Source organism: Labrus mixtus, chromosome 4, assembly GCF_963584025.1.
Source record: "Labrus mixtus chromosome 4, fLabMix1.1, whole genome shotgun sequence".
Classification (NCBI taxonomy): domain Eukaryota; kingdom Metazoa; phylum Chordata; class Actinopteri; order Labriformes; family Labridae; genus Labrus; species Labrus mixtus.
In genome coordinates this window covers 19,460,351-19,487,859 of record NC_083615.1, presented here as the reverse complement: position 1 = coordinate 19,487,859, position 27,509 = coordinate 19,460,351, and the positions used below count along the sequence as shown (strand labels likewise).

General features: G+C 43.6%; 1 protein-coding gene and 1 long non-coding RNA gene across 2 annotated transcripts; one reads left to right on the top strand and one right to left on the bottom strand.

Moving 5' to 3' along the window:
• Positions 1-1,136: 1,136 nt before the first annotated feature.
• Positions 1,137-27,509, bottom strand: dgkzb (diacylglycerol kinase, zeta b). Its single transcript, XM_061036210.1, has 34 exons — positions 27,454-27,509; positions 21,712-22,757; positions 19,821-19,929; positions 19,270-19,365; positions 18,171-18,248; positions 18,040-18,096; positions 17,890-17,958; positions 17,730-17,801; positions 17,247-17,363; positions 16,736-16,810; positions 16,463-16,564; positions 16,293-16,375; positions 15,935-15,995; positions 15,268-15,381; positions 15,012-15,152; positions 14,839-14,917; positions 14,661-14,716; positions 14,357-14,419; positions 14,195-14,268; positions 13,571-13,682; positions 13,068-13,267; positions 12,235-12,335; positions 11,135-11,226; positions 10,920-10,989; positions 10,738-10,778; positions 9,735-9,955; positions 8,267-8,356; positions 6,769-6,837; positions 6,283-6,317; positions 6,064-6,107; positions 5,852-5,972; positions 4,634-4,670; positions 4,442-4,541; positions 1,137-2,528 (listed from the first exon to the last, which is right to left on the bottom strand). Exons 2-34 carry the CDS (start codon positions 22,710-22,712, stop codon positions 2,412-2,414), a joined length of 3,897 nt encoding a protein of 1,298 aa, XP_060892193.1. The 5' UTR covers positions 22,713-22,757; positions 27,454-27,509; the 3' UTR covers positions 1,137-2,411.
• On the top strand, positions 6,864-7,365 carry LOC132973017 (uncharacterized). Its single transcript, XR_009672957.1, has 4 exons — positions 6,864-6,950; positions 6,994-7,109; positions 7,196-7,223; positions 7,336-7,365. It is a non-coding gene; the product is annotated as an uncharacterized LOC132973017 (long non-coding RNA).

The window sequence follows — 27,509 nt, the reverse complement described above, 5'->3', positions numbered from 1 at the left end:
ACGTCTCCGTTGTTTATGTCAACTTGCAATGTGCAGTTCCTCTGAAAAAGGAGACTTTTTTCACATGTGGATTACAGTTCCAGTCAACAGCCATGAGCGAGCAGGTGGACTACAACAACAACAACAATGGCCGACTCCCGAGTTCTGTTTGTGCTGCAACGCTTAACAGCGCTTCTCCAGCAACATGTAGATTTACTGCCTCACAGTAACAACCCCACCTCATCGCCCATCCACACAAAACGTTGTAAACATTTTGTATGTTCACACCTCACCGCTCCGCTCCGTAGAAGGAAGTGTGTGTGCATGTGTTGAGTCACACGGCCAACTATGGCATGTATATTACGGCATATACATTTTTTTGTGAATCAGTCTTATATCATTTATTAAAGGAAGAATAATGTTAGAAAGCTATTTTTCAAATCAAATCCTAAATAGTTAAAATTGCACTATAATTAAGGGTGCACTCACACCAGGTCCAGTTACCTCATATTAGCAGACGCACGATCGCCTCTTAAAAGTTGGCTGCGTCTTATACACCAGTGTAACCAATATACCAGTATAAAAAGCTGATACATGCGCAGTCATTACAGCGGTTGCAGCAGCCACTATCACCTCAACCTGATGTGATTAAAAAACCCATCCCCATTCATTGTGTATTGAAAGCTCATTGCACGCCGTGCTGGGAAAGACAGCGACACAGACCAGTCTGACAGCGCTCCTTTTTCACATCTTTTCTCCCTCACGAGGTCATAATCACGCATTTACAGAAAACGGTGGGAAGTCGGGCAGCTCGACTCGCAAGCTAGGAGTTTGTGCCTCACAACTTTCCCTGCAGGCTGAGAGCTCCACGACCGTCCTGTAGCTAGTAGGAGAGCAAACTCCACAATGTGAAAACAGACAGAACTGCACAGAAACTGCACGCTGTAGACTTCGCTGAACACGATAGGAATCGTCACGCAGGAAGACAGTTTAAAACTTCTTTTCTCTCTGAGAGATACCGGTGCGATTTATATTCTGGATTTTACGGTATTTTAAAATTGTCCCAGAATGTAATGAATATGTAAAAGATTAACCAATTATGAAACCAGCTGCTGGTCAAACGTTACCTCTCAGGAATAATTTCATCATCCTTCCAGGAAGCTGTAACTGACATGCTTTATTGCAGGTCACTCGGAAATGATCAAACCAGACAAAAAGAGTTATTACTCTGATATCAGACAGTACAATGTCACTCTGAAGGCTATGTTATTATAATTAATACAGACTAGGCCGCTTTGGCAGAATCAGGCTTCAGCTTGTGTCCAACACGTCTCAGCTATTTATACAGTCGATACACATCACAATGAAAGCATCCTGCTGACAGCGTTTAAGTTATGTAACAGACAAAAACATTACAAAAAATTCTCATATATTGACTGAAATATCTAAAATTCAGACTGAAGCAGAGGACAACTCGCTTCTCTGTTTAATCACAAGTGAAACTTGTTTTTATCTCTACAAATAATTCATAAATAGATAAATTCATGTGTCTTAGTTAAATATCCAAAGTCTGAACAAACACTTATTTCTGCGGAGTAAACAAATACATCCAAAAGGTCACTATAAGCTTGTAAGAAGACACGTTTTTGCAGCCGCTCTATCTGATATGGCAGAAGCTTCTAGTTCCATGGTGTTCAGCTGCAGACGCATGAATACAGTCCCTGTTTGCTCAAAGCTGCTGTTGTTTCACTCCAGCAGCACTTTGTGTTCACACGTCTTTGTCATGAACACAGAGGTCAGGGCGCTGACGTCCAGTCGATAAAGACACATTCAAAAAGCAGTTTGAAGGAGATCTGAGAGTCTCTGTGGCCTGAAGAGAAGTTTGAATCACGTTAGTGTCCAGAGGGTTTTATGTTCTTTAGTTTGGACTCCAGCAGAGGACTGAGGCGTTTTTTAAAAAAAAAGACCACAAACTAGACTTAATCCACAGCAAATCGTCATCTCCGGTCGAAGAAAGCAGCTTGGGGATTAAAGTGAAAATAATCCAGAGTTTGAGGATCGATGGTTTGGGTTCCCTGTGCACGGCCGTGCTTCTGATCCGGGGTTCAGCTAGAGGCTTTAAGATCAGAGTCATCCAGCGCACATCAGGAATGTTCAGATTGACTTCAAAGTTTGAATGCATATAAAACATAGAACAACGCGTCTCGCATGGTTGCTTCTTCAGGTCGTCTTCACTTGAAGCCGCGATGAGAAAAACTTTAAAGTCAATCTGAACGATCCTGATGTGTGCTGGATTACTCGTGTTAGTGTGTCTACCTTCATCGAGGAAGAATCCCTATCTGATGGAGATCAAAGCAGACTTTTGATGGGAACAGATGTCGCTGAAATGAAAGCCAGAGACAGACAGAAGGTGTGGACGTACAGGGGGGACTCTAGACCGCCGTCTCCTGGTCTTCTCTCTGGATCATCTGGTAATGTTGGCGGTTCTCCAGATATTCAGACAGTTCCTGGTCGTCGGCCTTCTCAGCACACTGTTTGGGAGTTTCACCCTGTAAGAGACGTCGCGTTAAACAGAGTTAAAGATGGAGATTGTTGTATGAAGATTGTGAGTGTTTTATTAGGATCCCCGTTAGCAGAGATTGATCTTCATTTTAGGACCGACAAACGATTATTATTATTTTAGAATCGTGATGAAACACAGAGTTTCAATAGTTAACCTTGCTTAGTTAACATTTTTAGAAATTCCTTTATTTTGCATTTTGAAATGTTTTTGTTGTGATTTTATTTTGGATTTTTGTTCTGTCTCACGCTTAGTGTGCTTTACTTCCTGTTTGGATACATACATGCTTTTATTTTGAAATAAAATGATGAAGTTCAGGTAGATCAATGGGAACATTTACTTAAAGGTACAAGGTACTAAAATATCTCAATTCATTTGACTAAAACTGTTGATGGATGCGCAAAGAATGGTTAGTACGTAGTTGGATGGATGCATGGAGGGTTGGATGGGTAGATTATAGAAAGTTAAATTGATAAACAGAGGAGGATAAATCCTCTCAGGTCGTCTCTAACCCTGCAGTGGATCTCGGCTCCTCACCAACTCTGGACACACTGACTAACACACACACACACACACACACACACACACACACACACACACATACTTACTGACTAACACATGAACTCTTTTCATTGGCTGCTGAGGAGAAGAGAAAACTCAGATTATGGGCTGCTTCCTGTTACCACTGGCTTCACCATGACGACGGTGAGCGGTGGCCTTTGTGTGCGTCGTAGGAAGGCCGGGGATCCTGCAGCGCTCGGTTTCTCAATGACACACAACATTAATCACTTTATAGAAGTGGGTCAAATACTGCTGCGGATCCATTTGAAGAGTGTGTGTGTGTGTGTGTGTGTGTGGGGGGGCCGTGCGTGTGTGGGGGGGCCGTCACTGTGCCTGAGAACGCCTTGCAGAGCGACCTCTTACCGCAGGACGCTGAACCACGACTGTTCATTGAGTTTAAACATTAGATCATCCTGTTTCAGGGCTTCTCTCGGTTTTCAAAATAAAACGATATCAGTCAAAGTTTTCTTATTTGAATTTATTTTACTGAAGCTCTAAGAGCAAGAGCGTAATAACAGAAACAACTTTTCAGTTGTTTTCTCGAGATATTGCCTCATTCGGGAACCGGTGGCGGAGTGGTTAGTCCTCAAAGCGGGGGCCAGGGGTCGAATCCAGCTCGTCTCTGGCTCCTGTCCTGCATGACGTTCACTCACTTTCTCTCTCTCCCAGATTTCTGACTCTATCCACTGTTCTCTTGTTCAAATGATGGCCACAAATGAAACAATTCATTTTAGATTTGTAACGGGATGTGTCTTGTTTACCGTTGCCGTGGAAACACCAGATGTTACGTCACAGAGCGCTGCATAAGAATCGTGAGCTGCTACTGAAAGCTGCCGTACTGTTGCTGTATGTGCTGCTGTGATAAAAATGTCATGTAAATTATACTCAGACATATTAGCTGTCTGTAAACATATTCTCTTTCTTGGGTCGGTTCCACCCGGTCGTCATGACAACAGTCAACTCAGTTAGTTGTCATTGGGGGTGGGGGGGAAGGAAGTTGTTATCTTTTATTATTGACGTTTTGATTGAGAGCCCCCTGCTGGTGAAATATACGTACTGTTCCTTAAATGAGTTTATTTCAGTTTTTTTCCTGAGACCTCGACTTGTTTTTCTCGTCTTAACGCTGGTTTTCATGTGATAACAAAATGTGTCTCTGCAGAAGATTTCAACATGAGTAAGTATGTTGATGTTTTATTTCCATCAGATTGATGTCCTCTGACAGCGGGAGACCGTGTAGGTGGCGTTCAAGTCCCTTGGGCGGTGCGTTGGCGTTCAGCTGACAGCTGGAGAATGTCGCTCACAGTGAAAACGTGAAGCATGTTACAGGTGTGTGATCTGTACCTGCAGGTCTGTCTTCATGAGCGACGCCCCGGCCTCCACCAGGTAGTGACAGATGCTCCTCTGACAGGAGGAGGCAGCTTTATGGAGCGCCGTTTCACCTCTGACACAAAAACAAACATGTGAGGAACATTTAAAGACGTGAACTAAAAATATTAAATATTTGATTTGATTAAAAACTGAAGGTGGACTCACGTCTCTCTCTCTGTTACGTCCAGATGAGAAGTGGGAACTGAATAAAACAGAGACACATTTTAATCACTCGTTGACCTTTGACCTTTTATCTAAAAAAAACTCTGAGATGAACAAAGGGTCGGACACTGAAAAAAAACCCATAGATTTCACAATAAAAGAGTATATCAGATGTTATAGATGCATTTTATTTTGAAATTTAAAAAAAAAAAAAAAAAGTAAACTTTGCGTGCTGAATCATCGTAACCTGACATCTCTGCGAGCAGTTTAGTATGGTGGCCCTGAAGGTCAACTGTACAAACGTTTGGACAACACAAAAAAATATTTTGTGATATTTTTTATTTTTTGCATTTCATTAAATGTTTTAAAGGGTTTTATATATTTTTTTATGTCTTTAGTCATTAAAGCATTTCATGTCTTCTGAAAAAGATTGTTTATATTTTCTTGTGTTTTGTGAAAATCTTTCATGTTTTTTTAAATTTTGTTGATATTTAAATGTTTTTGTGATTGTTGAAATATTTTTATGTGTCACAAAATGTTTTGGGATTTCATTAACTATTCTTTTATAACTTTTGAACAATGTCATGTTTCGTGAAATGAAATACTTTTATAATTATTGAAAAGTTTTTAAGTCATTTATATGTTTTGAAGAATATTTTTACGTTTCATTCAATATATTTTTTAAATGTTTTTGCATTTCACAAAAAAATGTTCCTGTTTTGTGAAATGTTCTTTTTAGTTAGATCATTTCTTGTTTTATGAAATAACTTTTATCTTCATGAAAATATTTGTACATTTTGTAAATATTAAGTTTTGTAAATATTAAGTTTTGTAAAATGGTCTTTTTGCATCATGCAAAATGTTTTTTGGAAACATTTGGAAATGTCATGTGTGAACACAAACAGCTGAATGTTTCTCTCTTCACCCAGAGTTTCTCCTCCAGCCTCCTCGTATTTATTCTGCAGAAAGTCAGAGTGAGCTACTTCCATATCATTTTTTTAACATCATATCTTACCTCAGGAGACCCACCCCGCCCCCAACCCCCTCCTGTCTGACAGGGATAGTCTCCCGCTGTGAGGTGCATGTGTTAACAACCAGGTCAGGAGGATATCCGGAGCAGTCCTCCTGACGTTATCTAGATATTTTGTGTTAATGAAAAAACTGCTAAACTCTGACTAACATTTCTGAGAGCTCTAAAGCGTCTGCGTCCGACTCTCTCACCGTTGTCGACGAGGTACTTGAGGATGTCTTTGCTGCCGGCCTCCACGGCGTGATGCAGCAGCGTGCAGCCGGCAGGGTCCTGCAGAAGGAGGTCCGCCCCCTGTTGGTGGAGCTCCGTCAGCTGCACCACAACAACAACAACAACAACAGATATGAATGTAAAGGCCGTTTGGAGGATTACAGAGAGTGCAGCTCTCAGAGGTCAGACTCACTCTGTTCAGGTCTTCAGTCTTAATGCAGTTTATTAATTCTGCATCTGAAAAAAAAAACAGGAAATATTTAATGAAATCCAGACGACTGTTTCAGTGAGTCAGCAAATCTCAAAGTTTACATTAAAAATGTTTTAGAATATGATCCAATATTTGACTTTATGATCTTCAAACATGACTCAATGCTTGCAGACGTTTTTTAACCACATGAGGAACGTTTACCTTTTTCAGGGTCGTGTGAGGTAGCACTGGAAGGACTGTGAGGGGGAGAGGAGCAGGAAATAATTTCAGCTATAAACATTTAAAATCATCATCATTATTAAAATATACACACAGAGACACCCCCCCCCCACACACACACACAGCAGAGACACACACACACACACACACACACACACACAGCAGAGACACACACACACACAACAGAGACACACACACACACACACAGCAGAGACACACACACACACACACAACAGAGACACACATACACAAACACACGCACAGACACACACACACACACACACAGCAGAGACACACACACACACACACACACACACACACACAACAGAGACACACACACACACACACACACACACACACACACACACACACATACACAAACACACGCACAGACACACACACACACACACACACAGCAGAGACACACACACACACACACACACACACAAGCGGTGAACGGAGTCGTACCTAATGATGGGTCTGAAATCAGCGAGCGTTGTGTTGGAGCGATGAACATTTATGATCTTTGCTCCTCTCCTTCACATCACACACAGACAAGACGACATGGACAGGTGAAAAATGAAAGGTGAGAGGTGACAGGTGAGAGAGGACAGGTAAACAGAGGACAGGTATGAGGGGACAGGAGACAGGTAAACAGAGGACAGGTATGAGGGGACAGGAGACAGAGGACAGGTATGAGGGGACAGGTGACAGGTGAACAGGAGACAGGTAAACAGAGGACAGGTATGAGGGGACAGGTGACAGGTGAACAGGAGACAGGTAAACAGAGGACAGGTATGAGGGGACAGGTGACAGGTGAACAGGAGACAGGTAAACAGAGGACAGGTATGAGGGGACAGGAGACAGAGGACAGGTATGAGGGGACAGGTGACAGAGGACAGGTATGAGGGGACAGGTGAGAGGTGAACAGGAGACAGGTAAACAGAGGACAGGTATGAGGGGACAGGTAAACAGAGGTGACAGGTGAGAGGTGACAGAGAACAGGTAAACAGAGAACAGGTAAACAGAGAACAGGTAAACAGAGGACAGGTGAACAGGTGACAGACTATGGTTGCAGCAGGACAGTAACAGGTATGTGTTACTGTCTTGATCTGTTGGTCAGTTTGTTGTCAGTTGTCTCTGATTTACACGTTAATGTGCTTAAACACACACACACACATTTAAACAGTGTTTACTACATGTACACAAAGCAGCACTGTTACCATGACGACCAGACAATCATTGATTTCATCTCTTTCAACAATTAAAGACTTACAGATCATTTACTCATACTGTTAAACTTTTTGTTTTTGTATTATTTTTATGTTCTGTAAAACATTTTTGGGTTGACCTCAGTTTAACCTTTTTTCCTAGTTTCTTTTATTCTTTAATTTATTTAAATCTTTGAATATCAACTAAATATAGTTTGCATGATTATTAAGAGAATACAAAGAAGTTGAAACATTTAGGGCAAAATAAAAAAAAAGAGGACTGTGTGATTACAGTAAAATAAAGCAGTGAAAATATTTAAAATACGGCATACATTTTAATTTCATATTGAATATTTCAGGTCAGATTCTTTTTAAGTGTCTAAACTGTTTATTGTCCCCCTGTCTGCAGTCTCTGCTGCTACATGTAGTCCACTTTAAAGTCTCCATTATCTGCTGTAAAACACTTCATCGTTTTTGTTTCATCAGCTGCAGAAATAAACCTGCAAATCACGAAGAGTAGTGTGTGCCTGTGTGTACGTGAGTGCACTTGCATACCTATCTAACAGGGGACCTGCCAGCAAACAGGTGACGTTTTTAAAGGGCCCCTCTTGGACGGTGTCTAGGTTGATATTAGTGTAGGTTGATAGTGTCCACGCCTGTGTGTGTGTGTGTTGTTATGCGTGTTAGAGTGTGTGTGTGTGTGTGTGTGTGTGTGTGTGTGTGTGTGTGTGTGTGTGTGTGTGTGTGTGTGTTACCTGCAGAGGGCAGTCTTTGAGGAGCTCTCAGACAGAGCGTCGGCCACAGAGCTGTCACTGGAGATCCTCTTCCTCTGAAACTCTCTCACCCTGAAACACACACACACACGTTGTTTTTCTGACCTGCAGCTCTTCAAACAGGAGAGTTTCTCTTATTTTCTGTAATTTTCTTTGCAGTTTCCTCAGAAGCAGCTGCTGCAGTATCTGTTCTGTCCAGCAGGGGGCGAGATAGATATGTTGCAAAATAAGAGAGCTTGTAGAATGTGATGTGAGAACTTGAATGTAAAAATGTTTACTTGTTTAATGTGTGTGTGTTTTTTATACAAGTAAACATTTTTACATACAAGTTCACTTTTTTTTCCTTCAAGTTCTCACATCACATTCTACAAGCTCTCCTATTTTGCAACATATGTACCTTCATATGCTCAGCTCACATGAAACACACTGATGCTCCCATCGTTTACTGTACACTGAGTTTACTGAGGAAGGACGGGGAGTGATGATTTTTCCTGATTTATCTGCACAGATTGTCTGACTTAAACAAAAAGTATAAATATGTCTATGAATGAGACATAGAAGTTACTTTAAAGAGACTCTTAAGGAATAGAAAACTCTTTCTGCTGAGTTTGAAGCTACAAATATTAATCAGGTAACTTTTTGCTTTTCAAAGTAAAAGTGTTAGCTCCTTTTCGGCTCCTGATCCCACTTTGACTTCACAAAACTCTGGCGACCCCAGTCATCCAAAACGACATGAAGCTTTTTGCTAAAACAATAACTTGTAACAGTTTTTCTGCTGTGTTGGAAGTGAAATCTTTTTGGTGTTTATTATTGTGGACAGAGAAAGAGAGGCTGGGAGGACTCTTCTGCACATCAAACCATAGACAGGCAGAGACTCTGCACGTTTCTTGTCTTGGCTCTGGCCCACATTAGCCTGTGTCCAATATATTTTAATATAGAATATATTATTTATTGATCCATAAATACACATTTGAATTTGTGACCCCAACGTTGGGAAAACCCGTGTTGGAGCAAAATAAATGTTTGCTCAAAGCAGAACTCCAAAATTTTACGTCAGTAAACAATACATTTACAAGAAACAAAATTTGAGAATATTGAGATTTTAGAAAATCTAAAATTGTTAGTTTACGAGACATAAAACTTCATTTTTGGACGTCATAAAATCGTGAAATTAAGAGAACACAGCAAATAAAGTAGAGAATTTACAAAAATAACTCAGATGTTCTATGAGATTATTACATTACAACTATTACCTGGAAGAAAAGCAAACCATGATGATGACATCATCAAATTGTACTTTTTTTCTAATTTTTATTGGACTGGCCCAAACACGCTGTCTAAAGAGTCCTTACGTTTATTTCTATTTTAAAACCTTTGGGATATTTAATATCCATATTTGGATAAATGAACATCTTAAATAAACAAATTGCGAGTTAAAATTGGTCCTCACCTGGGCGTGGTGGACGTGGTGGACGTGGTGGGCGTGGTGGAGGAGGTGGGGGAGGACGGGGAGCAGGGGAAGGCAAACTGTCTCTGCTGCTCTTGGTGTCCCTCAGAGTCCACCAGGTCGGGCATCCCGGGGGACGTGCCCACCGTCTCCTTGGCGACCAGCTCCGGGTCCAGGATGTAGAGCTCGTCTTGAGAGATCTCCGTCACGTAGTTCAGGTGTTCCTGGAGCAGAGGACGGGGAGATAGTGTTGTAGTCATGGCAACACTAACCGAGACCAAGACTTTCCCGAGATCAGAGTGCTCCGAGACAGAGACAAGACCAAGGCAGGGCAAGACCGAGTCAAGACCAAGACCAAGGCAGGGCGAGACAAGACCAAGACCAAGGCAGGGCGAGACAAGACCAAGACCAAGGCAGGACCAGACCGAGTCAAGACCAAGACCAAGGCAGGGGAGTCAAGACCAAGACCAAGGCAGGGCGAGACCGAGTCAAGACCAAGGCAGGGCGAGACAAGACCAAGACCAAGGCAGGGCGAGACCAAGACAAGACCAAGGCAGGGCGAGACAAGACCAAGACCAAGGCAGGATGAGACCAAGTCAAGACCAAGACCAAGGCAGGGCGAGACCGAGACAATACCAAGACCAAGACCAAGACCAAGGCAGGGCAAGACCGAGTCAAGACCAAGATCAAGGCAGGGCGATACCGAGACAAGACCAAGATTACTTTGATTTCAGTAAGTTATCTGAAAATGCATTCTCTTTTCTGGGGACAAACTTTCGATATAATTCAGTTTCACTATAAAAGTTACCTGCTGAAGTCAACTTGAGTTATGTCTTCATGATTTTAATACACAGTCTGTGTGTTTGGGCCACATTACTGCATATGAATGAAAAATTAAAAAAAATACATAAAATCAGATTTTGATTAAAAAAAACATGTTTGCATCCTTTTAGTTTCTGTGTTTTTTTATCCAGGTGTAGAGGAGTATCTTGTAATGCTGTCTCACCTGAGCGCGGTCGATCCTGTAGAAACGGTCCGCAGTCGTACCTGAAATTAAAAACATACAGATCAGGTTTTAGTGTTTCAACGTGTTAGTGTGTGTGTGTGTGTGTGTGTGTGTGTGTGTGTGTGTGTGTGTGTGTGTGTGTGTGTGTGTGTGTGTGTGTGTGTGTGTTAGTCTGGACTCACAGTCGAGGAAACACCACTTCATGGAGAGTCTCTGAGAGGTCACACACTCTCCCTTCATCTCCTCGCCGTCCTGAAGGAGCGGAGAGAAACACGACAAGTGACTGAACCTTCTGCTGCAGTCTCTACCAGTCTGACAAACTGGACTGAGGCTGTACTAATTCTTTCATCAGTGTCTTTAAAATGTGTTCAACATTCAAATAAATATTTTAAGGTACCTGGTCCAGGTCGTCGTGGAGACGTTCGATCAGTAAGCGGCAGGTCTCCAGGTCGCTGTCTCCAGGGACGGTGATCACACCAAGCGGCGTTGCTGCAGAAAGAAGAAGAGCACATCACAAAAAAAACAAGTGTCCCGTATGTTTTCTTTCAATATTTTTCTATTCGTCCTGCCTGAGTGTTTAATGGTAAATGGACTTGAGTTTGTTTCACGCTTTTCTAGTCTTCTGACTTCACAAAGCGCTTTTACACCGCAGGTCACACCTACACATTCACACACTGATGGTAGAGGCTGCTGAGTAAAGAGTCCGTCAGTATTAACTCATCCATTCATACACATTCACACACTGATGGTAGAGGCTGCTGAGTAAAGAGTCCGTCAGTATTAACTCATCCATTCATACACATTCACACACTGATGGTAGAGGCTGCTGAGTAAAGAGTCCGTCAGTATTAACTCATCCATTCATACACATGCACACACTGATGGTAGAGGCTGCTGAGTAAAGAGTCCATCAGTATTAACTCATCCATTCCAGGATGTACTTTGTTGTTTTTATCTCTGCTTTGTAAGGTGACCTTGAGTGTTTTGAAAGGTGTCTTTAAATAAAATGTATTATTATTATGTTTCATTTCTTATTATTCTTATTCTTTTCATTTTAACTGTGTAGTTGAACCTTGCCCGGCCCTCAAGTGTGTCATTACCTATGAGGCCACACGAGGGTGCTAGAGTTCCAGTGAGCATCTCTATCAACGTCCTGATGTAAGTGACTCTGAAACACTCTGCTGTTTGTTTGTGAACGTTCATATGTACGGGAAGACTGTAAAAAACAAATTGCACTCTGGGATTAATTAAGTTTTCTGTGGTTATGAAATGGAAATATCTAAAATCTTCACCCGAATAAACTTTGGTTTGTATCGAATCATTTTGTAAAATAGAAAATAGAATTCTTCTCTGTTTCTCTTCGAGATAACGAGTTAAGTTTCAAAGAAGAACAAAATATCTGCTCTGTTTTTCTGAATTATCGAGATACAGGTAGCTCAAAATAAAGTTGTAGTTCGTATACATATAAATGTGACAGTTAACCCTTTGCTGACTCACAGGCTTCTTTCAGCTGGTCTTTGTCGTAGTGCAGAGCTTCATACGCCGCCATGCTGATCCTGTTCACTCTGATCTGCAGCTTCTCAGGGACGGGCTGCTGGCTGCACACACACACACACACACAAAGGAGGTAAAGAATATCCCAACAGTATTAGTACTCATGAGGCAAGGCATGGAGATATGTTTACCATAATATTCAGTATCTCTGTTATAATAATAAAGTATACATACTCGTTAAAGGTCTCATATTCTCTAAAATCCACTTCACCATGTTTCTCTAACTCTAACATGTGTCTCTAGTCTGTCTACAAACCCCCCAATTATAAGAAAAGTCCATCCTCTCTGTCTTTTGCCTGCTCCACTTTTCAGAAAATGTGTGCTCAAACAGGCCGTTTGGAGATTTTCCCTTCATGACATCACAAAGGGCAGTAACCCCTCCCCCAATTGGGTGACACTCCCACAGCTAGGTGTTTGTTCTGCCCTCTGAGTCTGCCTTCTCACCGTAAACAATAGGACATGAAGCGAGAAAGACCGAGACACCCAAGCCCTTCCAGAGAGGGGGCGTGGTCAGACACAGCTCATTTACATATTTAAAGGTACAGACACAGAAACAGCCTGTTCTGAGCAGGGCTGAAATAGAGGGGTTTATAGACATGATCAAATACAGGATCAGAGTGGCTTTAGAACAAGAAACTTCACACATATGTTTTGAGGAGCTGAGACTTATTTACACTGGATGAAGAGGAGGAGGATATGTGACCTTTAAAGTGGGGCATGGAGATATTTTTACTATAATAATCAGTATCTTTGTTATTTTATTAAAGTGTTCGTACTCGTTCAGGTGAGGCATGGAGATCCTCCTCTTGGCCTTCTGCACCATGTTGGCCTGGTTCCTCAGGTTGATGTTGATGATGGAGGGGGCCAGTTTACACGGCTCCCCGTCCACCTGCATGGGGATGGACTTAAAGGTGGTGAGGGTCACCTCTTTACACTGATGGAGACGCTCGCCGTGACCTCCCACCTGCAGTGTGGCCTAGATACAATAAACACACAGGTAAACAATGACCTCAGGGCATAAACTGGTCATACACGATGAGAAAAACGTAAACACAGGTAAGACGCAGGTAACACATTGGTGAAAGTAAAAAAAAACAGGAAATACAGTTGTATTACACAGGTAAGCACAGATAAACACAGGTGACAGGCAAACTACAGGTAAAGCAGGTAGTAAATGTAAAGCAGTGAATTCCAAAGTTTGATAGGTAAATAAAGCTTAACACAGGTGAACACAGGTGAACACAGGTAAAACACAGGTGACCACACAGACAGAGCTCACCAGACTGGTCATGGTGAATCCGATGACCTCGATGCAGCCGTCGTCATGGCGCTGAGGTTCAAAGTCCTGGTGCTCACTAGGATGACCCCACGGTGTCGTGCCAGCACAGTACCTGCAAGACACTCATCTGTTACTGATACACCTGTACTGATACACTTGTACTGATACACCTGTACTGATTCACCTGTACTGATACACCTGTACTGATACACCTGTACTGATACACCTGTAACTGATTCACCTGTAACTGATTCACCTGTACTGATTCACCTGTACTGATACACCTGTACTGATACACCTGTACTGATACACCTGTACTGATACATCGTTACGGATTCACCTGTACTGATACACCTGTACGGATTCACCTGTACTGATACACCTGTACTGATACACCTGTACTGATACACCTGCAACTGATGCACCTGAACTGATACATCGGTACGGATTCACCTGTACTGATACACCTGTACTGATTCAGCTGTACTGATACACCTGTACTGATTCAGCTGTACTGATACAGCTGTACGGAGCATCGTCATGTGATATAACTTAACTTAAAGAATAAAGTTGGAAAATGTAGTTTTTAAGGACATAGTTTGTTTTGGCCCCGCCTTGGCATACCTGGGGATGTTGAGGAAGAGGAGACACTGAAGCTTCATCTCCTGGACTTTGGCAGTCAGATCTGTCCCGTCACACTGAGGAGAGGAAACAGTTTTATACATGTAAACAGACTTATGTATACATAAAAGAAAGATGATGGTGTTTTTTAACTCTTCTACTCACCACAACTTTGATGTGCTTGGCGAGGTCTTTGGAACTCCCGCTGAGGAAATCTGAGAAGGCCGTCTGAGACACAAACACACAAACACTGAGCGTTACAAACATTTAAATCCTATAAAATAAAAATAAGAAACTTTCCTCCCTCTGGTGGGATTTGAGACCACGTTACTAACTACCCTGTCTTAGCTTCCTGTTAGGAACAGCTGTGTCCTGACCTTCACACACCTGAACTCCTCTGTATACTGGTTAGAGTACGCCCCACTACAAAGATGCCGAGTTAAGAAAAGAGACCGGCGTGGACACTCACCCCTGCGTAGAACATCTTGTTCCTGAAGCGACTGTTGAACTTCTCTGGATTTGCCTCTGAAAGAATAACACAAAAACATTCAACAAGTACGTAAAATTACAGTTTTTTTATTCTCCAGTATGTTCTTCTCCACTCTTTAGTTCAGATTGTGATTCTGTTGAACTACACGTAGACTGACCTCTGGATTCATGGAAGCCCAGTGTGACGTGAGCGTCGAAGCCCAGACTGAAGTAGTTGTTGAAGACATCGATGGGAAGCTGGGGAACAGGAAGTATCAGAAAGGATAAGGAAACAGACAGGATGTCCAGAAGCTTCATATGAAATAAACTCTCCTCTGACAGGTGGTCTGACCTTGTCTGTTTGGTGTTCGTCCTGGTCTTCCGGTCGAGCCTCTGGGTTCGCCTCCACGTTCAGGTTCCAACGGTCCAGCTGGACGATGTTTCCATCTTCGACGTGAGAGAGGATCTTTGTGATCGGTTCATCAGTGTAACCCTGGAGGAAGAGGAGGATCAATATTTCATTTATCTAGGCATAAAGGACAAAACACTGGCTGTGAAATACTCCAGCATTTTATTTTCTGTCCGAAACGTGTTTCAGGAAATCTCACCCCTCCCCAGTTCAAGGTCCTGGCGAGGTCGTTCCCCGTCCCCAGAGGAAGGATTCCCACGGGGGGCTGAGGGCGGAGCTTCAACTGGTCCAACACTGACAAGATCCAGCCCACCTGAACACACACACACACGGCGATGTAGTCACTGGTGGTTGGTGCATTATTCTTCAGGGAGGGGGTGCCATTTCTCCCAGATGTACCGGAATGTACATTTAGCTTGTTAGCTTGAGGCTAACACATAATGGAAATGGCCATTAGCGGGCTAACGAGCTGATTGAGATCAGTCAAAACGCTGTATGTTAGCATGCTAACTGCAGTTCATTAAACAGCCATCAGTGTCTCTATTGGTAATCATCTCCTGGGGACTCCCCAAAGTGCCCAAAGTTAATACATTTCACATTTTTAATCTTAATCAAGGGTACTGCTTTGAGTTGGACACATTTTATATTGTTTTGATATTATAATATTAATATACAATATATACAATATATTAAAATCCACATTTTTAATTTTGTTAACTGGATTACAAAGATCTGAATTTCAGAGCAGATAAAGAATCTAAGTGCTGTGAGAAACATCAGGATAGTTGAACTCTTTAGATGATGAAAGTGTGTTACTGTATGAATTTGTGTGTTGATCAGTGTGTGATACATAAAGTTGGACTCACCGTCCCGTCTCCCCCACAGGCCAGGATCCTCAGGTTGGGCACTTTGGCATACAGCTCCAACCTGCAGAAAGACAACGACAGATAAGAAACACAAGATTTGAACCGACACTTTACTGCAAACATACAGAGCCGAGGAGATGCTGGAGAAACTTGAACTAAAGTTATCTCAGTTTTAATGACAACAGCTGTCTTAGATATTATAAGAAGGCACAATTAAAGGAGCAATATGTAACTCTGACACCTAGTGTTTAAAATGGGTACTGCAGTCCAAATTCTAAACATCATAGAGAGCTGTCTCTTTGTCAGTTTCTGTGTTACACTGCAGTGATGATGTGATGGCGTTGCATCGTAAGCTCACCCCTCTTTGGGTCCTCCCTTCGTCAGGTCAAACACCTGTCGAGGGTTCAGGTACCACATGAAGGACTGGATGATCTTCGCTCCCTGAAGGTTTGAAACAGAACAGAAGAGTGTGAGGAGAGAAGAACAACACGAGTGCACACCTGGCATGTCGGGACATCATTATATCACCTGGTTCCCTCCACTCTTTGGGTTAACAAACACCAGCAGAGGCTTCATGAGCTGAGAGGGGAGGGGCTTCACCAGGAAGGGCTTCCAGCGGCCATCTTGGACCTGAGAGATGGAAGAGAAACACCCAGAAGTCTGACACATTAACAAACGTGGTGATGCTCAGCCTGCCTCATGACTTGATCTTTACTAATAACTAATGAACTATACTGAATGAACTATACTGAACACTATTACAGACTTTGAAGTCTCAAGATTTGATTGAAGGGGTCTCACCTCTGCTCCCTTCTTGCTTGACTTGTTGCACTTCAGCGACGTCCTTTTCTTCTTTTTACTCGACTTTAGAGACGTCTGCAGAGGAAGACAAACAACATCAGTGGTCGTTAGAGCCGTCAGATGATTCATGTTTTCTAAACTGTTTTTCTTATGATTTTATTTTGTATTTTTGGAACGTCTTAAGCCAGGATATCTCCTGTTCGGACATCAACCTGCTTTTAATTTGAAAGAATTCGAAAAGGAACTCAGGGTAGATCGAAAGTTCCCACATTAACTTAACCATGGAATAAGGAACTTGGACGCAGCGGTGGCTTAAGTACAGGGAACAAGGACAAAGAATCATGCGATTACTGTAATGGAATGAATTGGCTGATTTCGCATCCTAATATCATGGCAGTTAACGCTGACAAGTGGTTAAGCATGCATGTGTCTAAGAGAGAACAGGGGAGATGGTTATCTTACAGCATGGGGTCTTTAACACTCTGTAAGTCCTACAGGTGTGTGTATGTACCTGTGTTCTGCGGACTCTGATGATCCAGGTAGGAGGGATGATGACGGCGGCGTGAGCTCCAAGAGAGCAGCACTCCTCGATCTGCTGCAGCATGAAGCACGTCACCTTGTTGTGGTACTGAAACAAGACAGGAAGTGACATCACTGTGACACTAAGCCATAAGAGGGGGGCTTAAAATTTATGAGACAGCTTCAATAAAAACTAAAAATTCTGTTCTTTGAGCAAAGAGTCAGTCCACACCTGCTCCGTTTGAAAAATATCCTGTGAAAGCTTTTATTATAAATTTGTGAACTCACAGGGTTGGCTGAATGATGGATGGATGAATGAATGGATGGATGGATGGATGGATGGATTGATTGAGGGACTGATTGACTGATGGATGGATGGATAGACTGATGGATTGATGGACTGGTGGATGGACTGATGGATGTATGGATGGATGTATTGGTTGTCCTCTATCAGCTGTATGACTGTGCTACTTACGGCCTGTTTGCACCACGAGCAGCTGATGGCGACGATCTCTTTGCTGTGAAATGAAAACTTCTGTTGGAATCCCTGCAGGAGATCAAATAAAACACTCAGTAAGCTCCCCGGCTCTTCATCCTTTTTTCAATTAAATCTTCGAGGGATGATGGCGGCTCACCTTCCCACACTGTCGACACTTCCCTGTCTGACGCCTCCTGTGGACCCAGTGGTGTCGCACCATGTTGGGCTGAAACAGGACAGTTATTCACCAACAGTTTCATTAAAGATTTGGTTAAATTCATCATGAATGATCTAAACAGAGATGTACCTCTCGAACAGCTCTGGATCCTGGCTCCCTAAACGACGGCTTGCACCTGAAATTAATCTGAACAGAGCGAATGAGAGACTGTGAGCATGGAGAATAAAACACCAGATTAAAGCTGTCAATCCACAGTTTACCTTCTCCAGCTGCTCCATACACATGGTGTGAACAGAGATCTTACAGCCAGCACATTTCTTCCTCACCACCGACTTTTGCTGCAAAATAACACCAGATTGATTTCATTATGATACCTCCTGATTGGTAACAACGCTTTCATTAAGATAGTAAATAGAAAATGATGGTGGAGAAGTTTCAATACCTGGTGATTCAAAATGTACCATCTGTTCCATAATATCAAAAAATACTCAAACTTCCAACAAACTTTCGTTTTCATTCAAATTTCTGATCTAAAGTTTCTGCGAGCGAAAGTGAGAGAGCACTGTCTAAAGTCTCTTTCACATATGAAGTCCGGTGGGCTTGGTGCGATTTAGCGGTGAAGTTCCATCATTGTTGTGTTGTTATGTACTGTAGCCACCCGCCACTAGTTGGGGCTGCAGCTCTGGTCCATGGTTGCTGCCCTCCGGCCTAATGCTCAGCTATGACCCCAAACAACAGGACAGTGGAAGAATGGTGTCCTGTAGCGAGGCGCAGTCTGTCAGTATTTTGATCTATAAAGTGGAGATGAAGTTTTATCTCAGCTGTGTCGGGTTAAACTGGCACATTGACCGGAGCGATGTGCAACCACATTTAGCTCAGGCATGTGGACGTTAGCCTGTAAGGAGGACTGAAGGCTGGTGATGTTAGCAATGCTAATGTTAGCCACGCTCTGCAAACCTTTCTGACATCATTTACAGATGGCCAGATTCAACCCACAATGCACTGCTGATGGTTTACTTCCCTTGTTTGGTTCGGAACCAAACTCTGGTGCACTTGGAACCAAGATGAATTTCAAGCGTGTCAAGCGACAAAAGAGCACCAGAGTTCGTCACAAATGTACCAAACAGCTCAGGAGTGAATGCACCCTCAATTGGCAATGTCTCTGTGCCAAAATGTTGCATATGTATTTGTGCAATTTAGGCCATCTTTAGTGAGTTTGCCTGCATATTTTGGTAACTTTAACAATACATTGTATTATTTTCATGGATATCTTTTTTAGCAGTCCGATAAAAGTATGGTTGTAGTACTGAGATGAATGTGTGGCGTTCCTGACCAAAGGGGGTGCTGTGACTCACTCACCAGTGACTTAGCGATGCAGTATTGCTCTCCAACGTAACAGAAGTCTCCAGAGCCACTGGTCTCAAACCAGATGTGGTCCCCGAACTGAGCATTATCCTGCAACCGAAGTCATGCATCAAACCATTTTCACAGGAACGATCCTGTCTGAGGAAACTAAATAACACGTTCAACTAAAGGTGAACACAAACATTTGAATTGTTATTTAGAGAGCACACAAACCCAGCCACTAAGAAGGTCGTCAAACATTTAAAGTACTTTCAGTTGTGTAGGAGAGACATAAATCCATCAGAAACTGCAGACAAACTCCGGAAAATTGTCTGAATTGCACAAATATGTTGGCAATGTAAAATATTGATGTACATACAGACATCTGGCAGGAGTTTGCCTGCAGCTTTTGTTGATTAAATAAATTAATTATGCATTAATGGTTGTCTCTGACTTTGAATTTTGTTGCAGTGGTATCAAAACAGAAATGGAACTGGAAGATTAACGTTCTGGTACCATGAGAACCCAACCTTTCTTATTAATACAATCTTAAAAATGTGACTCACGCTCCAGTCCACGCTGCTGTTTGGTTCCTGCAGAGGGTCGCTCTCTCCGGAGGTCAACACGTTTGGCTGCGTCCCCACGTTCTGCAGGCCAGACTTCGCCAAAGCTTTCCTGAAACCACGACAAAAGCAGTTTTAAGGAAACAGCGTCAACGTTAATCTGAAAGGTTTTATTTTAGAATCTCACAAAGTTTGATTTTGAGGTTTTAATCATGTTGTTTTTATTGCCTGTAAACAATGAGGAGTTTGTTTCCACACTGCAGGCTGCAGGGCACCAGCGCCATCCAGGAAAATGTTTCAAATCCTACGTTGACCAATTCAAACATTAATTTATAATTCACTTAGTTTTAAGTTCACTTAGGACAAAAAGAAACTTCTTTCAGAAGCTTATTATTTCTCTTGGCTTCTGATCAACACCTCGCCAAATGAACCCAATAAAAGTAAACATTTTTATTTTTATCAGGTTTAAACTTCAGTTTCTATCTTGTTTAATTTATGCAGCAGGTCATTAATGCTGTTGCTATGGTAACCTGCAGCCAAGCATGAAGAAAGCGACCTCTGTTTGGTTATCAGTATAGTTTCAGTAGATGCCTCTCAGCCAATAAGAAGCATTCTTCTCATCGTGGTGTGAATGATATCCGTCCTCCCACCCTCCCTGCGTGCTCTCAAGGTGTGAAACACACCAACACACCGTCATGACTTGACCTTAGCAACAGAGCCGCTGTGATGAGCAGGATTCGCCCCGACGTGTCTGCTAATGAGCCGAAGCTCCATGGAGAGTGTTTGTGTGTGCAGCAGAATGTCACACTCATCGTTAGGTCGATCTTTAATGTTGCTAACAAACTCAACATCAGCAAGTTGTTCAGACTCTGAATGTCATGCTATCAGGGAATCTGTCAGTCTATGTAAAGTTAACGACAAGACCACCAAGGGTTAAACTTATAATCATCATCACCTTACCCTCTGGTAAGGTGACGATGCACGCTGGTTTTCAGCTTCCTCCCTCTGAGCGGAGGGTTTTAGTCCCAAGGTGAAGAACTAAGCGGGACGATGTTGTTCCCGCTGCCATCACAGAACTGAACAAGCAGGAGCCATATTTACACAAACACACATTTATTTATTTATGTGTTTTTTATTGATCTCATTGGTGGAGACTTCTCTCTCCTAAACGCCCTGATTGGTGGAACCTGTTCAGTAATCTGTGTGTCGTGATGGATGTTGAGCTCGCTGGCTGCGAACAAATCTACCTTCAGGTCCAGATAAAGTCACCAGAACCTGAACCTGATCTTACAGAAACAGTCGAAGGATTATTCAGACTGAAACACATAAAATATGACTTCTAAAGCCCTGAGTACTCGCTTTTAACCACGTGTACACGCACGTTGTGCACGTCCTCAGAAATTAACGCTACACGTCCGTGAGATGCATTATACAAACAACCACTAGGAGCAGTGTGGGCTTTTGTGGTGATGAGACCGGATGTGACAACATCGGAGACAGCAGAGAGCCGCTACAACAACTGCGGAAAGTTGAGAAGAAAAGTTAACAGATCAAATCTGCAACTACACTCGCACTCTGATGCATCGCAAAAACATGCGTGCCAAAATTGATGGCGACAGATCATCTCTTTCGGTGTTTTGCAGCGTCTCATTTATGTGCTGCTCCTTCTAGAGGAATGCTACAGTAACACGTGTTGTTCAAAGGTAAGGATGTGTTCTCAGCCGGTTGTCAAAAGCAAATATATTTGAGTGCTTAAAAAGTAGTAGATGTAAACCACAGACGGTATATTGAGATGGACAGGGCAACAGTCGCCTGGGAGTGAAGCCAGAATACATCAAATAAAAATACATGTAGCTAAGCTAACATAAGCTGTCACGTTGGATATACTACATACAGCAGGAAGCTACTCCAGCTCTCCAGGTGTGCGTCGTAGCCGTGGGCTCCCAGTGGGCTCAGGGCCCCGGGGCCCCTGTAGAAGCCCGGGTGGTTAAAGTAGTACACTGAGCTCTTGCGGCAGGGCAGCGGGGGGCCTCTCCCGGGCCAGGGGCTCCCAGCTTTGGAGATGGTGGAAATCCTCCTCCTCTTCCTCTGGCTGGAGGCGCGGCGGCGGCTGTAAGGAGCAGAGTCGCCCAAATACACCTGAGAGGAGTTCCTCCGGAGGCATCGTGGGGCCCGGATCAGGGGCCTGGACGATGATGGAGGCTGGGGAGTTTTTCTGATCACCTCCAGGGCGGGGGAGGAGGAGAATTCCAGATCAGGAGATTGGGAGGTGTTGTCGCCCTCCTCGGCCACCTGCTCCGCCTCAGACAGCTGGCTCTCCTCTGATTGGCTGTTGTTGGCGGTTGAATAATCGCTGATGTCTTCATCTCCGTCTGAGTGGAGGCTGCTGGAGCGTGAAAACATCCTCCTTCTGTTGTTGACCCCGCCCCTAACCTCCACCTGCTGTTCTCCAGCCAGTAGCCCCGCCCCGATGCCCTCCTCTTCCTCCTCCTCCTCCTCAGCCATCTGGATGAGACTGGCCAGCAGCATGGACGGCCCCAGCAGGTGGGTGTCGATGGTCCGCAGCTTCCCCACCTTCTTCCTGCACACGGCGAACCTCGGGTTGTGGTTGGGGGTGGTGGTGCTGGAGCGCCTGCGAGTGTGTCCTGACCACCTTTTGTCTCTGAATGACTTGGCCAGACGCCCCCCTCCTGCACTTGGCACCCCCCCTGGCAGCTGGACGCTCGAGCGCCGTCTCTGGGTCAGGGTAGAGGAGGGCAGCCCCACGCTGGATCTCCGGCGGGCTTTGCTGGTTGGGACGGCCACACTGGGCCTCCGCTGGATGTTTTTACCTTCTGCATCCACCTGTAGAGCAGATTCCTTCCTCTTAAAGTGACGGCGGAAAAAAGTGTCCATGATGCACAAAGAGGGGGGCAGGACTTCTGAAATGCTCCTCTCCGACTGTTGAGTGCAATAAGAAGTTAGCCCGGACCGGAGCTGAGGAGAGGCGTTTATGGTCACCTACAGCTACGTTGCTTTTCATCCAAACATCAATATTCAGATCTATAAAGAGCCAAAGTGAAACTCAAACTTCCATATTCTGTTCCAGAAGGTATTTTAAGATGTTTGACTCAAATGCACAAACAGCAGGTCAGCTGGTCAGAAGAGCGCACAGGTGGTTCTGTAGATTGAGAAAAGATGAATAACCACAGAGCTGTGCTGGAAGAAATTCGTACGAGTTGTGACTTAGTTTTTATCTGCTTTATATATCAAACAGAAGCTTGTATTGAAGTTCAATCATAAACATAATAAGAGAAAAGATTGTTATAGAAGTTAGTGGAGCAGGAACCAGACAGGAAGTGACGTCATGACTTTGGCTCTCTATAAAACTGCTGGACCACCACAGTCACTACACGAGTTTCTCTCACTTTAAGGCCTGGCATGTTATCGTGATACGGAGCATACACACGAGTGGTTAAATTGAAAAATTCAACTTGAATCTGGGGTGAACATCAGAGAGATGTGATATTTCCTGATTATCATAACTGGAAGTTACGTCTGTAAAACGTGTGCAAATGAGGCTAATTCATAAAACACACGCAAAGGGTTAAATTCTCCCCTGACTGCACTGCAGAGCAAACAGTGTCTCTGTTGTCGTCGAGCTGTTTGTGCGTCTTTAAAGGATCCATCATGCACTCATTTGGGCTCCAATTGGCCCCTTTATTTTTTACTTCAGCTACAGTTCTTTCAAGTGTTTCTGTCACAAACTCACTTTCAGGGAACTTTTCTTTGACCTGAACACGGGAGAAGTTTTAGGTATGATCCTGGATTTATCCCCCACCTTGTAAGGAACAAAAAAACAGACTTTATCAGGCTCTTAAGCCACATGCATTGCTCCCTTTTAACTCCTCTGTGGCTGGAATAACCGTTCAATGAGCAGCTTTTTAAGTTAAAATAAAGAGTTTGACCAACGTGGTTCTGTCAGCGCTCTTTCCTGTTCAGTTGTGTCTCCTTAGAGATTCATTTTTTTACAAATCCCTGTTTTAACCCGACACATACAGAGAAACATGAATTATTAAGGAGGAGTGGGGGGGTCTACACAGGGGGGGAGCAGCATGATAACAGGAAGAGACAATAATTAAGGCTACCTGCTGGATACACACACACACACACATACACACACACACACACACACACACACACACACACAAACACGTAACACATAAGTAATTAGTCTGTGACGACAGCTTCCACAAACATCAACCACCTCATCGCTGTCATCCATGGCTCCTCTCACTCTCTGCACACTGTGTTGTATAAGAACGAACTAAAGTTACGCCGTGTTCAATTTCACCATGAAGTATTGACGCCATAGACACACGATGTTTCTGCACGCTGTCGTCCCCCCCCCCGGCACAAAACATGAAACCGAAAGGCACGCAGAGATACGTACAATAAGAGTATAGTTAGATTTACTTTGACTCTTTGACTCGTCACTTCACTCTGATCTGTGCTTTCTTTTCGGGGTCACTGGGTGAGAGATCGGAGCTTATCAGCAGGACATGACGCCATGAGGACGAGTACCGTCGTCTGATTATCAGCAGGTCAACTGGATGGCAGCAGATTAGCGAGCACCAGAGAAAAGACTCTATTAATAGAACTTCCTCCTCACTTTCACTGAGCACACTCACCTGTAACTGTACCTGTCTGAGCAGCAGAGAGTCACAGATCTCAGGTTGCCTTCTGATTGGACCTTTCAACACCTGTAACCTTACACGCAGCAGCCCTCGCTCAGGTGCTTCACTCGGGTAGTTACAGAACCAAAGTGGAAAAAAACACACTACTTTGATTTAGAGCTATCAGAGATATTCAACACAATTTTGAAAGATATTTTTTTTAAGCATTTAAGTCACATTATGGAGGAATTTGTTGTGGTGCACTTGAGGGTCCCCAAGTAAAATTACACTGTTGCAAAAACCCCCCACACACACTACGCACTGCCAATGAAAGGCGTCTGATCCAACCTCCATAACAGGTCCCTAAGACACTAACTGGACTCTTCTCCTCTGTCGCCACCTGGTGGCGGAACGAAACTACCAAACTCCATCCAATCAATCTGCCTTCAAGTCTTTGAGTCCTTTTGCATCTTTAAATTAAAGCTAAAGACCCCTCATTATGAACACCTACGACCTTAATGATGATGTGCTCTGCCTCTGGCCACTTCCTGTCAGCACCTGTGCTCTGCCACTTCCTGTCAGCACCTGTACTCTGCCTCTGGCCACTTCCTGTCAACACCTGTGCTCTGCCACTTCCTGTCAACACCTGTGCTCTGCCACTTCCTGTCAACACCTGTGCTCTGCCTCTGGCCACTTCCTGTCAACACCTGTGCTCTGCCTCTGGCCACTTCCTGTCAGCACCTGTGCTCTGCCACTTCCTGTCAGCACCTGTACTCTGCCACTTCCTGTCAGCACCTGTGCTCTGCCTCTGGTCACTTCCTGTCAGCACCTGTGCACCGACGGCCAATGATCTCCTTGGTGTGTCAGGGCCTTAAAGGATTAGCATGCTAACGTTAGCTTTGTCAATTAGTTCATTGGTTCACCTTCAACAGTCACACCAGTTTGTGGCCGTAAATATTTAGGAAAAATTTATCTATTTGTGGCAAGATGGGGAGCGGAAACTTGTTTTAATGAAGAGATTAAAACTCATCTCTGATCGGTGTGAACACTGACGTTAGCATGAGGCTAGCATAACGACTTCATTAGCATGAGGCTAACGTAGGGCTAAAAACAAGCTGCTAACAGATGCTTGTACCAATTAAAGCTCATTTTAAGAATCTTAGACTGCAAACTGAGTCCACAGAGCCAACTGTTTAAACATTATTCATGTTATGAATATTTATTTTAACACCTTGGACTCTCCTGCAGGGTGTGACCACGCTCTGAATAGATTAAATAGATCCTTTTAAATCCAGATCCGGATCAAACTGTGAGTCAGTGGGAAACCTCCTCTGACCCGATTTAATGACATTATAATTAAGGCTGGGTCACTGGACCGCTTCCTGTTTTATCATCCTGTAAAGTGTTTAACATTAACACTCCACATGAATTAAAAAAAACTTGATTTAAATTCTTTCTTATGTCCAGCAGGGGGCGACTCCGCTGGTGGTAGATAATCTATGATCAAATGTTCCTACTTCTCAGTTTATTTATTCCCTCAGTAAACATTTCCCTCATGAGTTCATGGTCTCAATTTTTGTTGTGACCATATTTAGAGGGCGAGGCTGGAGACCCAACCCTCTTGACCAAATATGGTCACTTCTGGCTCCAAAGGTAAAGATAGCAATGATGTCCCATTTAAGGCGTTTTCACATTAGGCACGATTGTTTCGTAAGGTCCCTAAACATGACTCCTTCCCCCTCCCCCGCTGGTCTGCGTTCACATTAATAACATCGGTCCACACCCGGGTACACCTGCGTATGTTCACAGTCTGATACAGCAGGTGGCAGTATGCACATAGTGGGTTTGCAATTCCACCAAAAAGCAGAAAGAAGAAGTAACCATGGCAACTGCCCGCAGGCTGAGTCCATCCTGCTAACTGTGCATCATTTTTGTTATTTCTGAGACGCCAACAACGACCCTCTTCCTGCGTCCACATCTACGGATACAGCGGTTTTGAATCGACAGGAGCCATTTAGAATGACGTAATATAGCGGTCCACTTCCTTGTTTGAGCACGATTGCGTTCATATCGCCCACGGACTTTCGTCAAGTATGAATTGTACCCGAGACCACCTCGTCAAGGGGACTCAGGCCGGGTACCCTGCTCACACTGATCAAATGAACCGGACTTATTGAGAAAAACATGCTACAATTCACTCAGAAGACCCTTTTATCCAAAGTGACGAACATCAGAGAGTAAGAACGACACAAGCGAGGAGAGAGAGAGGAGGAGACAATGTCAGGAAGTGAAAACAAACGGCTTTAAGTCTTGAGAGTCTTGAGAGTTCCAATCAGCAACAGAGCCCCCCTAAATATCATCATTTTCATCATTAGGGTCGTAGGTGTTCATAAAGTGCGGGGTCTTTAGCTTTTTCAGATCAAATGGAGTTTGGAAGTTTGTTCCACCACCGTGGGGCGACAGACATTCTGAGAAAGAAAACTGGCCTCAGGACCCCTCTTTGAAGGTCTCGATCTCGCCTTGAAACCAAAAGTATTTTTACTCTGTCTTGTCTCAGTCTGGCCAAGCCTTGGTCTTGACTCTGTCTTGATCACTAAATATCTTGGTCTTGTCTCGGTCTTGGAGCACTCTGGTCTTGGGTATGTCTTGGTCTTTGTTAGTGCGGTCTTGACTACAACACTAGGCTCAAGTACTGAACGTTTTGAACTGTTGAAAAGAGGAACAGGAACACGTTTAAAATCAAACACGAGTCCCAACATGAGGCGGTAAACGAGCTCAGCAGTGTAATCTGTTTCATTCAGACGGTGATTTAACGGAGAGATCACCACAGGACAAACACTGAGGGAGAGAGAGAGAGAGAGAGAGGGAGAGGGCGAGCAAGGTGGTCCAGCAGAAAAAAGCTACAAAAAACACCGTGAAGAAACTACAAACATCACAACACAAACACAGAGAGTGACGAGGTTAGTTTAGTTTAATACAACCTGAGAGGAAGCGTCAGACAGTCCTGGTGGACGAAGAGGAAGAGCTCAGTGAGAGA